The sequence below is a fragment of the Nematostella vectensis genome, chromosome 1 (genome assembly GCF_932526225.1).
Source record: "Nematostella vectensis chromosome 1, jaNemVect1.1, whole genome shotgun sequence".
Taxonomy (NCBI): Eukaryota; Metazoa; Cnidaria; class Anthozoa; order Actiniaria; family Edwardsiidae; genus Nematostella; species Nematostella vectensis.
The window spans coordinates 11,153,232-11,174,282 of record NC_064034.1 but is presented as its reverse complement, the minus strand read 5'-3'; the positions used below and the strand labels follow the sequence as shown (position 1 = coordinate 11,174,282).

Here is a 21,051-nt window from a genome sequence, read left to right as displayed (position 1 = left end):
GAAGTGTTTTTATTTTCTCTTAAAAGCCGTAAAAATACTTCAAAATGGCGCTTTTTACCGTATAAATAGTGGCGAAAATAATGTCTTCAAGTGCGATCTCTTAAAATGTAATTTGTTTTGAACATTAGCTACTACGGGTTATTGTTTAGGGATCGGATTTTGGCAGCCTCGACAAACAGAACTTAATTTTTTAAAGACTATAGGCACTCTTTTTGGATACTAAAGGGTTGGGATTTTCCCTCGCGCGATCAGTAAAAACGCGTCAACTCTACGCCCCTCTGTTGTGAAAACGAGTTCGATGCCCCCATTTTTTTATTACATTTTTTGAAAGCCCTTAACTTCAATATTGTTTATGCCAAGTTTTAAAAAATTCTGGGTTGTAGAACTATTTCAAGGGAATTACCTTAAGGACCTATGGTATTATCTTTTGAGTCCGTTGCTGAGAAATTTGCTTGTTTTATAAAATCTTCTGTTTTTGTCAAATCTCTTGGAACTTTCAACATAAGTGTTTTAGACATAAATGACACAAGTGATAACGTCATCTGACCCCTCCCATGGTCACGTGACCCAGAACAGAAAAACGTGTCGGAGAAGCTACTGTTCAAATCTAACATTATTTTTTTTGCAGAAATATTTTAACATTACTTTTTTCTAAAAGTTCACGCATCGGATTTGCGAAATTTTGATACCGCGAGAAATAGCGAATTTTTATGTTCTTCGTAAACCACATATTTGGTAATAACTTTCTCATTTCTTCAAAAATCAAAAATCCCATGCGCTAAGTTGTTAGGAATGGTAATATCAATGGTTTGATTGAAAAAAAAAATCACACTTGTTGTAAAATGTTCAAAATTAACGTATTTTTCTCGCGCGGAAATGGCCGCTATCTTGTTTTTTCACCATCTATTTTTATTCTCGAAAAACATATGAAAATTGTATTTTTTCTCTACAAAATGTCGAAAGTTTATTTCAATCTCTTGGAAAAAAGAAAAAGGAAAATTAGAGCTGGAGTTTCGAAGAAAAAAAAAAGGCTACTCGACCGGGAATTGAACCCGGAACGCTTGCTTACGAGTCAAACGCGCTAAACACTGTGGCAGGCAAATTGTGATTTTAGTCTATTTGACCAAATGTAGCGCTTTTCCCTTTAGTAGCAACGGAGTTTCGTAGCAACGAGATAGCACCATAGGCCCTTAACGTTTTGCATTTGGATTTCCGTTTTGTTGACTCTAAACATATAAAGTAGCTGCGCTATAGGGTGTGAGATATCGATATGTATTCTTGTGTAAAAATATACGGGAAGACTTGAAAAATCTTGAAAAGTACAATAAAGAATAAAATGAATTCGAAACTAACATGCGTCAAAGTAGCATAATCGAAATTATCGCTACTGTTATCTGTTGCTGGTGTTTGTACGCGATGAAGGTGAGTAACGCAATGCATAGCGTGACCACGTACCTGAGCATGATGAAGGTAATTAACGCAATGCATAGCGTGACTTCATATCTGAGTCTGACAAGGGTGAGTAACGCAATGCATAGCGTGACTTAGTACCCGAGTGTGACAAGGGTGAGTAACGCAATGCATAGCGTGACTTAGTACCCGAGTGTGACAAGGGTGATAAACGCAATGCATAGCGTGACCTCGTATCTGAGTCTGACAAGCGTGAGTAACGCAATGGCGTGACGAAGGTGGGTAACACCGTGCATAATGTGATCAAAGAGAGAAAAAAGGCTCCTACTATTAGCTTGGATAAACGAAATGATTTAACGCACCACCACTAGTCTCTACTGTTAATATCTTCCAAATGGTAGGTCATTTAGAAATACCCAAGGGGAGAGGGGATATCTTTTGAATAAATGCCCTTACAGGAATTTAATTTTGCTCTGAAGGCTGTGCTCGATTTAATCAATATAGCCATATGTATATGTCCCTAACTTTTAATTATCTACTGGACCTTATATAACTGTTTATTGGAGCAGTAAGAATACCGTTTCTTAAAAAAACAATTCCTAAGAGAAAAAAACCCAAATGCTACATGCCAGCATACAGCGCGCGCTGAGTTTAGTTTTTTTCATTTAGTTTTACGTCATAATACCTAATTAAGAATTCATTAACCTAAGTACTATTCCAGGAAACTCTTTTGCAGTTCAGGTATCTACGAATATATCTCTTGAAAAATGCCAAATTACTGGCGCTGCGCTACGATTGGCGTGCTAGCACTCGGCGGGGTGGCCCTCGGGTATTATGGGTACAAGTACTGGTGCGGAGATGAGGTGAGACAAGTGACGAGAAGAAAGAGGGCACGCGCACGGTCGCGCGTATTGATGCGTGCTCGCACCTCATGAACTATGGTCAGTCATATTCATTTCTTCCTCTGTTCACAGGAAAATGTTTCAAGCTCCGATGGGGAGAAACTCGCGGTAGCGGAGTCTAACCAGGTGTCATCTGTTAAGAAGCAGCAAGTCGCCAGCGCGTGGGTAGAGACGGAGGCGTCACTTCTTATCGCAAAGGACGACGACCAAATCAGTGGTGAATCGACTGATGCTTGGGAAGGACTTTGCAACAAGAAGAGCGATGCTACCGCTGTTAAGCTGGAAAGCACTGAGGTCGCTGCCTTTGGAGAGGAAGTCCAGTCATTTTTGGAGAATGAAACTCTTTGTGTCTCCATCAAGCCCGACTCTGAAGGCGATAACGAGGAACATACAAATGGCAACAACAATGCCGAAACTGTCGAGCACAAGAATGCTGACATGGCTTGTAGCCAGCCTGAGTTGACGAAAGCTGAAGACAAATCCATTTCAAAGCGTGAACCAGAAGTGACTGTCAACGCCATCAACATGGAGAAGCAACTCGAGGAGGACGAGCCAATTGACGAGGAGGAAGAGTTCGCCAAGACAATGGAAGCAATGGCGTGCTTCGTGTTCTTTCAGGGAAGGAGTATGGAAGAGATCAGGCAGGCTGAGGTGGAGCTGGGCCCCCTGTGGCCGATTGTCGTGGCGTTTAGGGAAAAGGTTCCTGAGGATCACCCGATGAGGAACCAATTCAAGGAGTAAAGCGGCCGCTCTTACGCAGATAGCAGACTTTGGATTTCACTATTTGGACTTTATGCTATTATACTATGGTTATCAAGACTTTTAAGTTCTTTACTATAAATCTGAATTTTTTCACTAAATGATTTATAAATGATTTTTAATTGTAATTTATCTTGCTTTTAATACAATGGAAAGCTTCTGTTATGACAATATTTATGGCATTTTTAAGAAATTTTATTTCATCACTTTTGTATCCTTCCATGATCCTTTGTTCTATTATAAATGATTATTATTGATTATAGAAATGGCATAATAAATACCTCCAAAGCTGCATTTTGAGTTGCCTTGATTATCACGCCAATATCTCCCTTAAGTTTCATAACAATAAAAAAAACCTGTCAGATAGTAGTTTGACAGCAACAACAACAAATGATTTTTAATACAAATAGTGAAACATACTGAGGCTACATGCACTCTTTTACAATTACAAAGAGAAAGATAAATCAAGATTCTTAATAATATTGGCGTTTTGCTAGTTTTCCTTTTTGTTCTTTTTTACGTTAACATTTGTTTTCTTGTTTCTCTTCTCTTTTCTTTTCCTTGGTCTCTATTTTTTTTACGCTAGCATGTTTATTTTTAACAGGTATGGTACTCAACGAATATGACATGTAACCTCAGCTCCATACCGATAGGGGACATATTTGGGCTATGGACACCTCAAGGTAACTGGAGGGCTTAACGGGCAAGGGAGCGCTTAATAACTAAATTTCTGGTTTAAGTTCTGGCGGGTATTGAAGGAGTTGTTAGGAATAAATCGAAATAAGTAGCACACACAACAAAGCGGATGGTAGATTTACCGTTGACATGGCGACCCTTGTTTGACTAGAACCCAGGCACTAAGAGACTGGTACTGGATTTTACGATGACCTCCGATTTTACGATGGCGTATCTTTCTCCCGGCGGAATTAAAGAGAAATGTGTAATTACCTTGATCTAACGATATTGGATACAACGATATTCTTGATTTACGAAACAAGTTTGTTCTCCTAGCCTCGTTCCCTGGCTTCTATTGGCTGAGCGTCTTGTCGGTTAATGATGTCACTTTTGATTTTCCAGACTGTTTGACTACAGAGGACTACATGCGGACAAAACTACTGTTCTCCAAAGATCTGTTTTAGAGATTTTTTTAGAGATTTTTCTAAATTTAATAGTGAAAATTTCTTGTATGATATGAACCAGCTTGATTGGAATTCCCTTCACCAATCAACTAAAACATTAAATGAAAAAACTGAAGACACAATTCATGCCATCCATTCTGTTATCGATAAACATGCACCAATGAAAATTGCCTCTCGTGCAAAAAAAAGACAACTTAGTAAACCATGGATTACCAATGGCATCTTAAAATCAATAAAGCACAAGCAAAAAATGTACCGAAGTCACTTTTTTAGCAAAAACCAAGAAAAAGTAATAGCATACAAGCAATATTCTAATACTTTATCACATCTTCTCAACAAAAGTAAAAAGGAATATTTCCATTCTCAATTTATTAGCTGTAAAAACAACCTCAAAGCTACCTGGAAATTAATCGGCAAGCTGATACAAAGGAAAACAAAGGGGCAAAGTGCTCCTAGTCGCATTACTTCAGGAAATAGGTCGTTTACCAATCCTTCTGATATTGCTGATCAGTTGAACAAATTTTTTACAAATGTAGGAACCAATCTAGCTTCCCAAATTAAAGATGACAAATCCATATCTCCTACATCCTATATTAAACAATCTACAACTTCTTCTTTTGTTATGTCTCCAGTTTCAGAAGCACAGGTTTTTTTACTTTTTGCATCTCTTAATGAAAATAAATCATATATTACTATTCCTAATAAATTTATAAAATTGTCAGCATCCATCCTAGCCTCTCCCTTTACTGCCATTTATAATGAATCTATAGCAAGTGGTGAAGTCCCTGATATTTTCAAAATCTCAAGGGTTACTCCTATATATAAAAGTGGGGATGCCACTGAACCAGGGAATTATAGACCAATATCAATAATCTGTTCATTTAGCAAGATTCTTGAGAAGCTTATCTACAACCAGCTGATTTTTTTTCTTGAAAAACATAAAATTTTATTTGAATTTCAATTTGGATTTCGGAAAGGCCATTCAACCGAACATGCCATATTAGAAACTGTTGAGACCCTCAAGTCTTCTATTGACCAAGGTATGACTACATGTGCTATTTTCTTAGATTTTTCAAAGGCATTTGATACTATTAACCACGACATCTTATTAGCTAAAATGTACAAATATGGAGTCAGGGGAACCCCCGCAAAATGGTTTTCTAGTTATCTCTCTAATCGTCATCAGTTTGTCAAAATTGGCAATGCGGAATCATCTATGCTACCAATCTCTTGCGGAGTTCCTCAAGGATCTACCCTTGGTCCCTTATTATTCCTCTTATATATTAATGATCTCCCCAACTCTTCTAAGAAACTGAAATTTAGAATATTTGCAGATGATACAAATCTATTTTATACTTCAAAAAACCCCAAAGATTTAGAAACCACTGTTAATAGTGAATTAGACAATGTCATCAAATACTGTAACGCTAACAAGTTGTCCATTAATTTTAAGAAAACACATCATATCACTGTCACCTCCCCCAGAAAAAGTGTTTCTATTGACTTAACAGCATATGGTATAAAGAATACTAACAACATAAAATACTTAGGTGTCTTTATTGATGAACATCTCAAATGGAATTCACAACTAAATCATGTTAATAAATGCCTCGCAAAAAATCTTGGAATCATTTCCAAGTTACGTTATTTTCTTCCCCTGACTACTTTAACACAACTATACTATAATTTAATTTACCCATATATTTCTTATGGTATAATGAGCTGGGGCTCGGCAAGCCAAACACGGCTTCGCCCTATCAAAACGAAGCAGAATAAATGCATTCGCTCTATTTTCTTTGCTCCCCAAAGGGAAAGTCCATCGAATTATTACCAACTGCTTAGGATCCTGAATCTTGATAACATACATAATCTAAGGATATCATCTCTTGTTTATAAGCTCCAACACTTTCCTGATACTATGCCTAAGCCATTATGTAATCTAATCCTGCCTGCCACTCAAGTTCACTCACATAATACCAGATATGCTTCCAAAGGCAATCTCTTTAGGCCAGCTTCCAAAACCAATTATGGATTAACTAAATTTACAGCCATGTCTTCTAGATTTTGGGAAAAAATACCAAATTGCATTAAGTCCTTACCTTACAATTCCTTCATAGAACAACTGAAATTGCATTTATTAAATAATCAGAATTAATATTGATCCACCCTGGCCAGATTTACTTTTCCTCACTCTAAAATATTATATTTTGTTTATGTATATATTATATATTGTAAAAAAAAAAAAAAAAAAAAAATAATAATAATAATAATATTATAATAATATTATAATAATATCCTGTAAGACCCTCGAAATCTGACTGTGGCAGTGACCATCTCGAAAGCTTATGCTTCTATGGTCACTGCGCACCTTAAATTTTTTTTTTCTTCTTAAGTACCGTAAATAGTTAACTTCCCCTTTTTTCTACCTGTATCCAAATATTCTTTATCTTATTCAAAATAGTGCAAAATAAAAAAAAAAAATGAATGAATGAAAAAAATGAATGTTTTCCCAAGATTTTCAATTTTTACCGCGATACAGCAATATTACAGATTCTGTCTATCAACAAGACACCACAAATGTACAGTACATTTAATCGAACTGTACAGTCTTACGCAACTGTACAGTCTTACAGAGTACAGTTACAATATTATTATTTTGTTGATAATTAGCTGATTAATTAATTGTTGATTTAAGTTGATAATTAACACGAACTTGCTACAACAATGGCGGTAGGAACAGTGTTTGTTAGGCTAAATTCTGATAATAAACCAAAAATGAATAAATTTAGTCGGTCAGGTTTCGGGGACAGTTCGCGCCATCCTCGGGGACCGAGGGCGCCACGGAGATCAGAGGAGGCAAGCGCGGCATAGAGGGAGGGGAGAAAAGACCCCTCTTCTTTCTCCCCTCCCCTCCCCCGCCCTCGCCTCCTCTGACCTCCGTGACGCCCTGGGTCCCTGAGGATGAGTAATCTGAGCCAAGGGGTAGTAGCTCAGATCACAACATTTCAGCCAAATTAGAGGAAAATTCGTAGTTTATTATCAGAATTCAGCCAACACTGTTCCTTCCGCCCTTGCTTAGGGTATCGAACACCCTGTTGACAAAACATTATTCCACTTCCCCACCAGCGCAAGTGGTTCCCTTGGAAGAACAACAGGTGGGATGTAAAGGCTTATGAATCCCCTAAGCCAGGAACGCGTTTTATATAACTGATGCTGTAAAATGAGCGTACGGCTCTACTGGATGGAGTGGTGGTAGATCAAAACAAACCGCGCGCGAAGTCTCGACGTACTGCTCCGGGTTCTCGGTAAAACGGCGGACGAGCTGACTGCGCTGATACTCGGCGGGTAATGTGCGCGCTACTCGACGTACTAGCTCACTCCATACCTTAGAGGCGTTGCGGTCGTCTCGAGGGTAGTCACTATGCTGTGAATTAACCGCAATTACCACTGGTGCGTATATCCACACATGACCTCGAAACACGAGTTCGGCTGCAGTAATAACGTATCTCTGGCTGTGCCACCAGCAGATATCATCGTAATCCGTGGGATATGGTATTAAATAGTGTATTGCGTCCCGATGGAAAGCGTTGAAGCACGCGTCAAAGTGCGTGACTGGTACGTAGTCTAACTTTTCAGAGTTGTTGCTTGATTTCCATTTAGGACATAGTCGACGCCGTTTTTGTAGCATATCTTCTGCGGAGTGATGAATTTGGTAATTAGCGGTTCCTACTGCTGGTCTTTTCTTAACCAAGAACTGCTCAAAAGCTCTCATAGGAGAAATGCTGCGCTCTTCAGACACGAAGCGATTTCTGTACGATAATTGTACGTCATCATCCATGAAAATGTAATATAGGTACTGCTTTTGGCAACTTGTCGATAAATAATAGAGTAGATTTCTCCCCGCGCTCCAAGATATTTTCTCTTTGAAAGTGTAGGCGACATGGGAAGGTGGTACGTTGCCGCATTTACGCTTGTAACTCAGCACAATCACATCGCAATCGCAGCTGTGAGCGTCACCAAATCCCCCAGATTCGAGCAGTCTCGGCGGAATACACACCGCCGTTTGAACGAGATAAATTAATTTTGTTGTACTTCGTGGTACTGGGCGTTTCTCCGACCATTGTGAGCCTTTTTGCCTATGATTAATGAAGAAAAAAGATGATAAGACTAATGACATGAGAACTATCATGCTTCTCCTTCTACTAAAGGCAGATGGCCGAAAGCATCTCGATTTCATCTCGTGGATTATTTTGTGATGCTAAACTGATGCTACCCCGGTTCCAGAGCCTCGAGTGTCTCTCTATTCAGTAGCCATCGAGAACCAGGGTAAACTGATGCCAAAAATGATAAGTGTTAGCGAACTGGGCCGGCCTGTACTTGGTGTATCCAGGTGACCCGCAAGACCGTCTAAGAATCATAAGGGAGCGGTCATTTATTACTGGGTTGGGGGGGGGGGGGCGGATATGTAGGGGGGCTACGTTTTTTGGGGCGCCGATTTAGGGGGGTCACATTTTTTCTTCTAGTTTTTTTTTTTATGTAAAAATGCATATACCAAACCTCATGTTATCTTTTAGTTTTTTAATGTAAAATGCACATATCAAACCTCATTTTCTCTATTAGTTTTTACGTAAAACGAATATGTCCAACCTCATGTTATCCATCCAGCAGTTGATCGTGAGAGGAACTAGAAAGCCCTTATGCGGCCACAAGGTGAAATAACCCGAGGAAGTCTTCTTGCAGTACCAGTCGTGGGCTTGTTCAGCTTGGCCTCGATCTGACTTCCGCCAGTACCTGGCACTGGGAGCAGAAACACATAAATATTTGGCTACCGTGAATGATCGAATGATCTTATCAACGCCCCTTAAAGAACGCCTCTTATCTAATGAACGCCCTTCCTAAGTTTACAAATTTGCATTGAACGCACCTCTGACCCCTTACCCTAACCCGCTTCCCTCCCTCCAAGCTTATAAAAGCAAACGACGTAGGAATTCCGTATAAATAAAATGTAATCGCCTTCTTGCTTAATCAACACTGGTCATTTAGTAGCTTCTTGCTCAATGTCATGAATCACTTGCTAAGCAGGCTATAATTTATATGATCCTGACTGAAATTAGAACCCCACTGCACTGGATCAGTTCACCGTCCTGGGCCATCGTGAACGATTTCAATAATCCTTCACGATTTTAAGAACCCTTCACGATTTTGGAAATCCTTCACGATTTTTAAAATCCTTCACGATTTTGGAAATCCTTCACGATTTTTAAAATCTTTCACGATTTTAAAAAACCTTCACGATTTTGGAAATCCTTCACGATTTTGGAAATCCTTCAAGATTTTTGAAATCGTTCATGATTTTTAAAATCCTTCGCGATTTTAAAAATTCTTCACGATTGAGAGCTGCTATTCGTGCGCGTACACAGAGGGGTGCGTGCACTCCCCCCCCCCCCAGCGGCCAAAAATTGGGTAATATCGTAATTTCTTATGAAGGAAACTTAAAATAATACGCTTTTCTATACGATACCTATGACTACGCAATCCCTCTCTGGCAATCCTGGGAACGTGCCTGCTTATAATCCCGTTTAGACATCGGCGATCTCTTTTTTTCCCCACACACGGAATAAAAAATAAATAGGAGTTTGAGTATAAAGAGGGACCAAAAATATGTGTAAGAACAGAACGCTATAAGTTCATGAACAGATGCCTCAGTCTTAAATTTTGTAAAACCGTAATCAGTACAATAGATTATTAATAATGTTGTGCGCGGGTTCGTTTATAAATACTTCTACACAAAAGTACTTCACAATTAATTGAAAAAAGGAGAGATGTTGCTTTTCGCAGTATTTCACTAAGACTGTGAACATAAGGTGGGGATCCGAAACAATTACGTGCAAGCTCCATTTTTATTTCCATAACATCGCGAGAAGAAGAACTAATCTAAAAACACCGTAAATCACATTAGCAGCGTACAGTATCCAATAAGCTACACGCACCCCATAAAATAGAAGAAGGCCCAAAGAAAAAGGCTGTCACACTAACACTGTTTAATTATCAAATAAGTATACATAATAAAATACTCTTTAAAAATCAGATCCTTATTATGACGTATTGTCTCGTGATTGAGGTCTGCCGTCCGAGGCAATCGAGTGAGTCTACGAGGTCCTCTCTTCGGCTCTGAGATCTGAAAAAAACAAATTTTGAGAAAGCCGGTCACTATCCACATGACGTGAAGCTTCAAATAAGCCCATTTCACATCGAATAAGGCGGAGAATTTCTCTGAGTACTTAGTAACTTATAGCAAACAAAATAGTGCGACTTTTTTGATTGATGCGACTTTTTGTAAAGTGTCATTGAAATTTGAGCTTTTCGTCCCTGAACTGATGCACAGGGCAATGATAATCAAGGAAAAATTATCTTAAAAAGCCAAAATCTGGTTATGTGCACTTCGGCTTCACGTTATTTGTGTTTTGAAAATCAGTTCTTATAACAAGGAACCTATAGCCGCCAGTGCTTAAAAACGCAAGACTAGTTCTAGTACCGCGCGGTTAAACCATCCTTTTTGTTTTGAAATGGCGGCTTTTTACCGGCGAACTGTCACATTTTGGCGAATGCTAAGAAAACTAGACCAAACCTAAGGCTATAATTTTCTTTATGACTCCCTCATTATCAAACAAATCTGTCATCTTTTGTACAGTATGGTTTTAATGCTGTACAGTTAGTCAAATCAGCGACTGAAGTCAGCCTTTCGTCCCTTTTCTAGAATGTTTTAAAACTACGACCGCGCTTGTTTTCGCCAGAGCACGCGCATGCGCATACGTTATTCAGCACCGTCCCTATAGCCATTTAAGTAATTGTGTCTTCTCTCTTTATCTGGAATTGCCCGTTTTCCAGGATTTTCCGTCATGTCAGCAGGCTCAAACTAATACTTGGGTTTGTCATACCGTCGTAGTTTGTAAAGAACGCCCCTCTCTAATAAACGCCTCCTTTCTATTGAACGCCCCCTTTGGACCATCGAACAAAAACGCCGGGGGCTATTATTAGATCATTTACGGTATGTTGATAAATAAATATATTGAGATGGAGAGGGAGGAACGAAGAAAAGGAATGTAGGTAGGAAAAACAGAGATGAATGAGGAATAGTAATGGAAGAAAAAGGGATTTAAATAGGGGAAGAAATAGGTATAGGAAGATGGAAATAGGGGTTAAGAATGTAGGGAAGAAAAAGAAATAGGAATAGAAGGGGAAGGAGGGAGATGAATCAACGGGGAGGGTCTAAAGAAGAATAGAGTGAAATGAAGGAGGAGGGGTATAGAAGGGCGTGCGAAAGGGAGAGGGGTGCCTGTTATATACTATTTTTTCATCGAACACTTTCTTTATTTTTAATTAAATCATTCGCGTGTACGCAATGCAAGCATATGCAAGACGGGACGGGTGATTTATAATCTGTCTTTTAAATGTGTGTATGAAACGAAGTTGCCAAGGTTTTTTTTGCTTTCGGTATACATCTCAAGTGAATGATTAGTTAATGATGGTTTACGCTTCCAGGCGAGTGCACTATAAATCATAACAAAAATAATACGTTGATTTTTATAGCGCTTTTCTCTTAAGGATCCAAAGCGCTTTACAATAATATAAAGGATGATATAAATAGCAATGTAGTATAAATCTGCTTTATGTATTTGTGTATAACCTCATTTATCATGTTTATAATCAATATTAAAATGTTATAAAAATAAAGATCTGAAACGATAAAAAAATTTAGTGGCCGCAGAAAGGGAATTTTTTTTTAATGATTATTAAAATATTTATCCAAAGCGTGCTGGAAAAGAAGTGCCTTCACTTTTGATTAAAGTTAGACAAATCATCACAAGCTCGGATTTATGATGGTAAAGAGTTCCATTGGAATATACATCGTTGGAATATACATCGATGATATCTAGGATTTGTTAATATATGTTTTTCGAAGAAGGGCGTAGATTTATTGTTGGTTTATATGGAGTGAGTAGGTCAGTTAAGTAGGTGGGGCAAGGCCATTGACGACCTTGAAAGACGCAAGGAGCAAAGCTTAAAATCTATTTGCTCTGTGAAAAATAGATTTGATTAGCAACCAATATATGTCTGCAAAAATCACGATACCTACGGAGTTCGCATAACAAATTACAAGACGTGTAGCGTTTACCGAAGAAAGTACGATTTATATATTGTACTTTTTTCAGTTAATTTTTAGTTTATATCATCTCATTTCTTCTTATTATTATGATCAGTGGGACAAGACTCAGATTTTTCTTTTATTTGTTTCGGGAGCTATTCTTTCATATGTGGTTTGTGAAATTCGTGTTCTAAAGGGGGCAGCTCCCCCTCTCTGCCCCCGTGCTAACTATGGCCCCTAATAGAAAGATGGTTCTGAAATCGCTATAAGGCGAGCTCGCGAAACAAGTGTACTTACCAATTATAACTGGGGTCTTGACTTTAGCGGTAGAACGGTACTTGGCCATCTCGCATCCGCGCACTTCCACCATCACGGCCATCATCACCATACACATCGCGCGGAAGAATGCGTGGTTAGCCATACTATAGCTACCTCGACCTCCTCAGTGTATCTAAGACCCTGTTCTCACGGATCCGGACGAATATTCGTCCGCACAAATACTGTACCTGGAACACCTGTTCAGACGGACCCGCACAAAATCTGGCAGTTTGCTGAAGTGCTCACACGGATCCGGGCCGGTTTTGATACGCTAGAAACATTTGAATGGCTTCTCTACTTGTCTTCCCTAATTGGTTGAAGCTATCCGTATCAGCCAATCACATCGCAGATTGTTCGCGGGCTTTTAAACACGGAGTTCCGGTATAAAAAGGCGAGCCCCGGGCCCTCGCGGGGGGTCTCATTGTCACTCAACCTCCTGGAGTGAAGAGCCCCCGAGAACCTCCATAAAAAATTCAAATCACCGCCATCACCATTGCTTTTTCTAACTACGCCTGCCTACGAGTTTGAGCTTCCACATCCCTCAAAAGGCGATAATAGGTAAGAAAAATACTTTTCTTGTAATTCTGTTATTCGTCTTTAGCAAAAAGCTCAAAATTTTATTTTATTTTTAGTGGCAAAAATCGATAAGATTTTCAGAGGGGTTTTTATCACGATGCATGGCGTGCCTTGGAGCAAGTAGCCATAAAATAATGTAGAACCGGTAAAGATGACAGATTTATTTATCTTTGTATCTTTGCATTAGAGTACCAGGAACATCCTACCTTCAATAAATAAGCAAAACGATACATTTTGAGCATTAAAACTCGCTCGTCTAATCCAGCCATTTTCACATTCCAAACCTCCCATTCGCACAACAAAAGCGCTTAGCTTTGAAAATAAATTTTTGGGTCTCTCTAATATTTGATGGACGTGACAACATTCCTAGCTATGTTTTTTTGAGATAGATGGCGTTTAAAAAATGTGTCTGAAATAAGAAGCGAAATAAAGTTTACAAAAGAATTCTTGTGATTTAACTTATATCTTAATAACTACTTAAGCTTACACTCTTATTTAACTTTTAAACTGCATATTGTCAAATTGCATTCTTATTTTGGCAGGGCAATAAATATTTTCTCAAAAAGAAAGAGAACAGCTGTATTATAAACTGTATTTTGAATCATAATTGTCTAGTTTGAATTTAATGCATCTGTAAATAATATCATGTTTTTCAAGTACAACTACAACTTCGTTTATATAGGTATTTGATTCTAAATGATATAAGTAAAGTCCATGGAAAATAATGTTGTAGACAGTATCCTGCTAATTTGAATATTTTGTAATAAAAGATTGACTGATTAAAATTTGAAGTACTTGGTACAAAGTTGATTTAGACCCCCTCTACTGCTCAAGGAAGGGCTTCTATAGCCATTAGCTAGGCAAGGTTTTGAAAAAGAAGCAGAAACCAGTGCCACAGGGTACCCGAGTATGAATTTTACAAAATAATTTATTAAGCATGCAAAACATACAATATGAGCATGGAAACATCCTACAAACATACTTTCTATATGTTGCAAGTCGCTACAACTAAAACAGCCTAAAACCATAGGGTGCCTGAGTCATATATTTGCATGAAGGACTCAGATAAATATTCAGAGAATGTTTGAGCAGGACGCTATGCTTACTTATTATGAAAAGATGCAATTTTAGCAATTGCAGTCCTTCATTGAAAGTGCGACAGAAACCTCAACAGTTAAAAGACAATAGAATCTATTAGAATCCGCGCTATTTAACAGGCCATCCGTTCTAGATTACCAATCGAACATCCTCAAAGAAACTTCCAATAGACACACTGCTTTCGTAATTTTGAAATATTTCGCGTTCCCTGTTAAAATCATGGTAGATTGTTACGTAATCTACCAGAAGTAATCCGGTGACAATGCGTTTGTAAACCCAAGCGAGTAACAATTAGTTATCGCTGTTGTCTTTGCCTGGATCCCCCCCCCCCTGCTTATTTGTAAAAGACTTCTGTGGTTGAAATGGGAAAAGAACGAAAAGCGGAACCTAGATTTAAGATATTGAACGATAACTTCGATTTTACGTTGACGTTTCTTTCTCCCAGCGGAATTAAAGAGAAATGTATAATTACCTCGATCTAACGATATTAGATTCAACATGAATATTCACGATTTTTCAAAACAGATCTGTTCTTCTAGTAAGGGAAGTAAAGGATTCTGGTAGAAGTGGTATCGTAAAGGATTCTGGTAGAAGTGGTATCGTAAAGGATTCTGGTAGAAGTGGTATCGTAAAGGATTCTGGTAGAAGTGGTATCGTAAAGGATTCTGGTAGAAGTGGTATCATTTCTTTATAAAGGGAACCTGAATCCCCTATCCCCCCCCGGGGGATACCTGTCACACCTTTCGGTAGAATATACTTACAGGTATCGGATAGCTTGGTAACCGCCTAACCAAGCGCACCCGAGGAGCCAGGCCTCCGAGCCACAGCTCCCCTCCCCCCCCGGGGGATACCTGTCACTGTAAAATGAGCGTACGGCTCCACTGGATGTAGCGGTGGTAGATCAAAACAAACCGCGCGCGAAGTCTCGACGTACTGCTCCGGGTTCTCGGTAAAACGGCGGACGAGCTGACTGCGCTGATACTCGGCGGGTAATGTGCGCGCTACTCGACGTACTAGCTCACTCCATACCTTAGAGGCGTTGCGGTCGTCTCGAGGGTAGTCACTATGCTGTGAATTAACCGCAATTACCACTGGTGCGTATATCCACACATGACCTCGAAACACGAGTTCGGCTGCAGTAATAACGTATCTCTGGCTGTGCCACCAGCAGATATCATCGTAATCCGTGGGATATGGTATTAAATAGTGTATTGCGTCCCGATGGAAAGCGTTGAAGCACGCGTCAAAGTGCGTGACTGGTACGTAGTCTACCTTTTCAGAGTTGTTGCTTGATTTCCATTTAGGACATAGTCGACGCCGTTTTTGTAGCATATCTTCTGCGGAGTGATGAATTTGGTAATTAGCGGTTCCTACTGCTGGTCTTTTCTTAACCAAGAACTGCTCAAAAGCTCTCATAGGAGGAATGCTGCGCTCTTCAGACAAGAAGCGATTTCTGTACGATAATTGTACGTCATCATCCATGAAATTGTAATATAGGTACTGCTTTTGGCGACTTGTCGATAAATAATAGAGTAGATTTCTCCCCGCGCTCCAAGATATTTTCTCTTTGAAAGTGTAGGCGACATGGGAAGGTGGTACGTTGCCGCATTTACGCTTGTAACTCAGCACAATCACATCGCAATCGCAGCTGTGAGCGTCACCAAATCCCCCAGATTCGAGCAGTCTCGGCGGAATACACACCGCCGTTTGAACGAGATAAATTAATTTTGTTGTACTTCGTGGTACTGGCGTTTCTCCGACCATTGTGAGCCTTTTTGCCTATGATTAATGAAGAAAAAAGATGATAAGACTAATGACATGAGAACTATCATGCTTCTCCTTCTACTAAAGGCAGATGGCCGAAAGCATCTCGATTTCATCTCGTGGATTATTTTGTGATGCTAAACTGATGCTACCCCGGTTCCAGAGCCTCGAGTGTCTCTCTATTCAGTAGCCATCGAGAACCAGGGTAAACTGATGCCAAAAATGATAAGTGTTAGCGAACTGGGCCGGCCTGTACTTGGTGTATCCAGGTGACCCGCAAGACCGTCTAAGAATCATAAGGGAGCGGTCATTTATTACTGGGTTGGGGAGGGGGGGGGGGGGCGGATATGTAGGGGGGCTACGTTTTTTGGGGCGCCGATTTAGGGGGGTCACATTTTTTCTTCTAGTTTTTTTTTTATGTAAAAATGCATATACCAAACCTCATGTTATCTTTTAGTTTTTTAATGTAAAATGCACATATCAAACCTCATTTTCTCTATTAGTTTTTACGTAAAACGAATATGTCCAACCTCATGTTATCCATCCAGCAGTTGATCGTGAGAGGAACTAGAAAGCCCTTATGCGGCCACAAGGTGAAATAACCCGAGGAAGTCTTCTTGCAGTACCAGTCGTGGGCTTGTTCAGCTTGGCCTCGATCTGACTTCCGCCAGTACCTGGCACTGGGAGCAGAAACACATAAATATTTGGCTACCGTGAATGATCGAATGATCTTATCAACGCCCCTTAAAGAACGCCTCTTATCTAATGAACGCCCTTCCTAAGTTTACAAATTTGCATTGAACGCACCTCTGACCCCTTACCCTAACCCGCTTCCCTCCCTCCAAGCTTATAAAAGCAAACGACGTAGGAATTCCGTATAAATAAAATGTAATCGCCTTCTTGCTTAATCAACACTGGTCATTTAGTAGCTTCTTGCTCAATGTCATGAATCACTTGCTAAGCAGGCTATAATTTATATGATCCTGACTGAAATTAGAACCCCACTGCACTGGATCAGTTCACCGTCCTGGGCCATCGTGAACGATTTCAATAATCCTTCACGATTTTAAGAACCCTTCACGATTTTGGAAATCCTTCACGATTTTTAAAATCCTTCACGATTTTGGAAATCCTTCACGATTTTTAAAATCTTTCACGATTTTAAAAAACCTTCACGATTTTGGAAATCCTTCAAGATTTTTGAAATCGTTCATGATTTTTAAAATCCTTCGCGATTTTAAAAATTCTTCACGATTGAGAGCTGCTATTCGTGCGCGTACACAGAGGGGTGCGTGCACTCCCCCCCCCCCAGCGGCCAAAAATTGGGTAATATCGTAATTTCTTATGAAGGAAACTTAAAATAATACGCTTTTCTATACGATACCTATGACTACGCAATCCCTCTCTGGCAATCCTGGGAACGTGCCTGCTTATAATCCCGTTTAGACATCGGCGATCTCTTTTTTTCCCCACACACGGAATAAAAAATAAATAGGAGTTTGAGTATAAAGAGGGACCAAAAATATGTGTAAGAACAGAACGCTATAAGTTCATGAACAGATGCCTCAGTCTTAAATTTTGTAAAACCGTAATCAGTACAATAGATTATTAATAATGTTGTGCGCGGGTTCGTTTATAAATACTTCTACACAAAAGTACTTCACAATTAATTGAAAAAAGGAGAGATGTTGCTTTTCGCAGTATTTCACTAAGACTGTGAACATAAGGTGGGGATCCGAAACAATTACGTGCAAGCTCCATTTTTATTTCCATAACATCGCGAGAAGAAGAACTAATCTAAAAACACCGTAAATCACATTAGCAGCGTACAGTATCCAATAAGCTACACGCACCCCATAAAATAGAAGAAGGCCCAAAGAAAAAGGCTGTCACACTAACACTGTTTAATTATCAAATAAGTATACATAATAAAATACTCTTTAAAAATCAGATCCTTATTATGACGTATTGTCTCGTGATTGAGGTCTGCCGTCCGAGGCAATCGAGTGAGTCTACGAGGTCCTCTCTTCGGCTCTGAGATCTGAAAAAAACAAATTTTGAGAAAGCCGGTCACTATCCACATGACGTGAAGCTTCAAATAAGCCCATTTCACATCGAATAAGGCGGAGAATTTCTCTGAGTACTTAGTAACTTATAGCAAACAAAATAGTGCGACTTTTTTGATTGATGCGACTTTTTGTAAAGTGTCATTGAAATTTGAGCTTTTCGTCCCTGAACTGATGCACAGGGCAATGATAATCAAGGAAAAATTATCTTAAAAAGCCAAAATCTGGTTATGTGCACTTCGGCTTCACGTTATTTGTGTTTTGAAAATCAGTTCTTATAACAAGGAACCTATAGCCGCCAGTGCTTAAAAACGCAAGACTAGTTCTAGTACCGCGCGGTTAAACCATCCTTTTTGTTTTGAAATGGCGGCTTTTTACCGGCGAACTGTCACATTTTGGCGAATGCTAAGAAAACTAGACCAAACCTAAGGCTATAATTTTCTTTATGACTCCCTCATTATCAAACAAATCTGTCATCTTTTGTACAGTATGGTTTTAATGCTGTACAGTTAGTCAAATCAGCGACTGAAGTCAGCCTTTCGTCCCTTTTCTAGAATGTTTTAAAACTACGACCGCGCTTGTTTTCGCCAGAGCACGCGCATGCGCATACGTTATTCAGCACCGTCCCTATAGCCATTTAAGTAATTGTGTCTTCTCTCTTTATCTGGAATTGCCCGTTTTCCAGGATTTTCCGTCATGTCAGCAGGCTCAAACTAATACTTGGGTTTGTCATACCGTCGTAGTTTGTAAAGAACGCCCCTCTCTAATAAACGCCTCCTTTCTATTGAACGCCCCCTTTGGACCATCGAACAAAAACGCCGGGGGCTATTATTAGATCATTTACGGTATGTTGATAAATAAATATATTGAGATGGAGAGGGAGGAACGAAGAAAAGGAATGTAGGTAGGAAAAACAGAGATGAATGAGGAATAGTAATGGAAGAAAAAGGGATTTAAATAGGGGAAGAAATAGGTATAGGAAGATGGAAATAGGGGTTAAGAATGTAGGGAAGAAAAAGAAATAGGAATAGAAGGGGAAGGAGGGAGATGAATCAACGGGGAGGGTCTAAAGAAGAATAGAGTGAAATGAAGGAGGAGGGGTATAGAAGGGCGTGCGAAAGGGAGAGGGATGCCTGTTATATACTATTTTTTCATCGAACACTTTCTTTATTTTTAATTAAATCATTCGCGTGTACGCAATGCAAGCATATGCAAGACGGGACGGGTGATTTATAATCTGTCTTTTAAATGTGTGTATGAAACGAAGTTGCCAAGGTTTTATTTGCTTTCGGTATACATCTCAAGTGAATGATTAGTTAATGATGGTTTACGCTTCCAGGCGAGTGCACTATAAATCATAACAAAAATAATACGTTGATTTTTATAGCGCTTTTCTCTTAAGGATCCAAAGCGCTTTACAATAATATAAAGGATGATATAAATAGCAATGTAGTATAAATCTGCTTTATGTATTTGTGTATAACCTCATTTATCATGTTTATAATCAATATTAAAATGTTATAAAAATAAAGATTTGAAACGATAAAAAAATTTAGTGGCCGCAGAAAGGGAATTTTTTTTTAATGATTATTAAAATATTTATCCAAAGCGTGCTGGAAAAGAAGTGCCTTCACTTTTGATTAAAGTTAGACAAATCATCACAAGCTCGGATTTATGATGGTAAAGAGTTCCATTGGAATATACATCGTTGGAATATACACCATACACATCGTTGGAATATACACCATACACATCGCGCGGAAGAATGCGTGGTTAGCCATACTATAGCTACCTCGACCTCCTCAGTGTATCTAAGACCCTGTTCTCACGGATCCGGACGAATATTCGTCCGCACAAATACTGTACCTGGAACACCTGTTCAGACGGACCCGCACAAAATCTGGCAGTTTGCTGAAGTGCTCACACGGATCCGGGCCGGTTTTGATACGCTAGAAACATTTGAATGGCTTCTCTACTTGTCTTCCCTAATTGGTTGAAGCTATCCGTATCAGCCAATCACATCGCAGATTGTTCGCGGGCTTTTAAACACGGAGTTCCGGTATAAAAAGGCGAGCCCCGGGCCCTCGCGGGGGGTCTCATTGTCACTCAACCTCCTGGAGTGAAGAGCCCCCGAGAACCTCCATAAAAAATTCAAATCACCGCCATCACCATTGCTTTTTCTAACTACGCCTGCCTACGAGTTTGAGCTTCCACATCCCTCAAAAGGCGATAATAGGTAAGAAAAATACTTTTCTTGTAATTCTGTTATTCGTCTTTAGCAAAAAGCTCAAAATTTTATTTTATTTTTAGTGGCAAAAATCGATAAGATTTTCAGAGGGGTTTTTATCACGATGCATGGCGTGCCTTGGAGCAAGTAGCCATAAAATAATGTAGAACCGGTAAAGATGACAGATTTATTTATCTTTGTATCTTTGCATTAGAGTACCAGGAACATCCTACCTTCAATAAATAAGCAAAACGATACATTTTGAGCATTAAAACTCGCTCGTCTAATCCAGCCATTTTCACATTCCAAACCTCCCATTCGCACAACAAAAGCGCTTAGCTTTGAAAATAAATTTTTGGGTCTCTCTAATATTTGATGGACGTGACAACATTCCTAGCTATGTTTTTTTGAGATAGATGGCGTTTAAAAAATGTGTCTGAAATAAGAAGCGAAATAAAGTTTACAAAAGAATTCTTGTGATTTAACTTATATCTTAATAACTACTTAAGCTTACACTCTTATTTAACTTTTAAACTGCATATTGTCAAATTGCATTCTTATTTTGGCAGGGCAATAAATATTTTCTCAAAAAGAAAGAGAACAGCTGTATTATAAACTGTATTTTGAATCATAATTGTCTAGTTTG

At 39.1% G+C, this 21,051-nt stretch overlaps 3 protein-coding genes and 1 long non-coding RNA gene across 5 annotated transcripts; 1 reads left to right on the top strand and 3 right to left on the bottom strand.

The window, feature by feature from the left end:
• The first annotated feature begins 1,662 nt into the window (after positions 1–1,662).
• LOC116621578 lies at positions 1,663–3,365 on the top strand. Of its 2 annotated transcripts, none has more exons than XM_032387455.2 (2): positions 1,663–1,807; positions 2,385–3,365. In XM_032387455.2, exons 1-2 carry the CDS (start codon positions 1,805–1,807, stop codon positions 3,051–3,053), a joined length of 672 nt encoding a protein of 223 aa, XP_032243346.2. In that variant the 5' UTR covers positions 1,663–1,804; the 3' UTR covers positions 3,054–3,365. The 2 variants fall into 2 exon arrangements, 1 of the variants encoding a protein (XP_032243346.2); XR_007308139.1 differs by lacking the exon at positions 1,663–1,807 and adding an exon at positions 2,112–2,273 and having other exon boundaries at positions 2,385–2,413.
• A 3,419-nt stretch (positions 3,366–6,784) lies between these two features.
• LOC116606653 lies at positions 6,785–9,049 on the bottom strand. The gene is made up of 2 exons (XM_048727818.1): positions 8,858–9,049; positions 6,785–8,346 (listed from the first exon to the last, which is right to left on the bottom strand). Exons 1-2 carry the CDS (start codon positions 8,869–8,871, stop codon positions 7,410–7,412), a joined length of 951 nt encoding a protein of 316 aa, XP_048583775.1. The 5' UTR covers positions 8,872–9,049; the 3' UTR covers positions 6,785–7,409.
• A 1,187-nt stretch (positions 9,050–10,236) lies between these two features.
• LOC116606654 lies at positions 10,237–14,810 on the bottom strand. The gene is made up of 2 exons (XR_004291976.2): positions 12,654–14,810; positions 10,237–10,388 (listed from the first exon to the last, which is right to left on the bottom strand). It is a non-coding gene; the product is annotated as an uncharacterized LOC116606654 (long non-coding RNA).
• Positions 14,811–14,953: 143 nt separating this feature from the next.
• LOC125563050 lies at positions 14,954–16,127 on the bottom strand. Its single transcript, XM_048727758.1, has one exon. It carries the CDS (start codon positions 16,110–16,112, stop codon positions 15,135–15,137), a length of 978 nt encoding a protein of 325 aa, XP_048583715.1. The 5' UTR covers positions 16,113–16,127; the 3' UTR covers positions 14,954–15,134.
• Positions 16,128–21,051: the final 4,924 nt, after the last annotated feature.

Coding starts and splice junctions, on each gene's coding strand:
- LOC125563050 (XM_048727758.1), bottom strand. CDS start 16,112: ATGGTCGGAGAAACGCCAGTACCACGAAGTACAACAAAATTAATTTAT.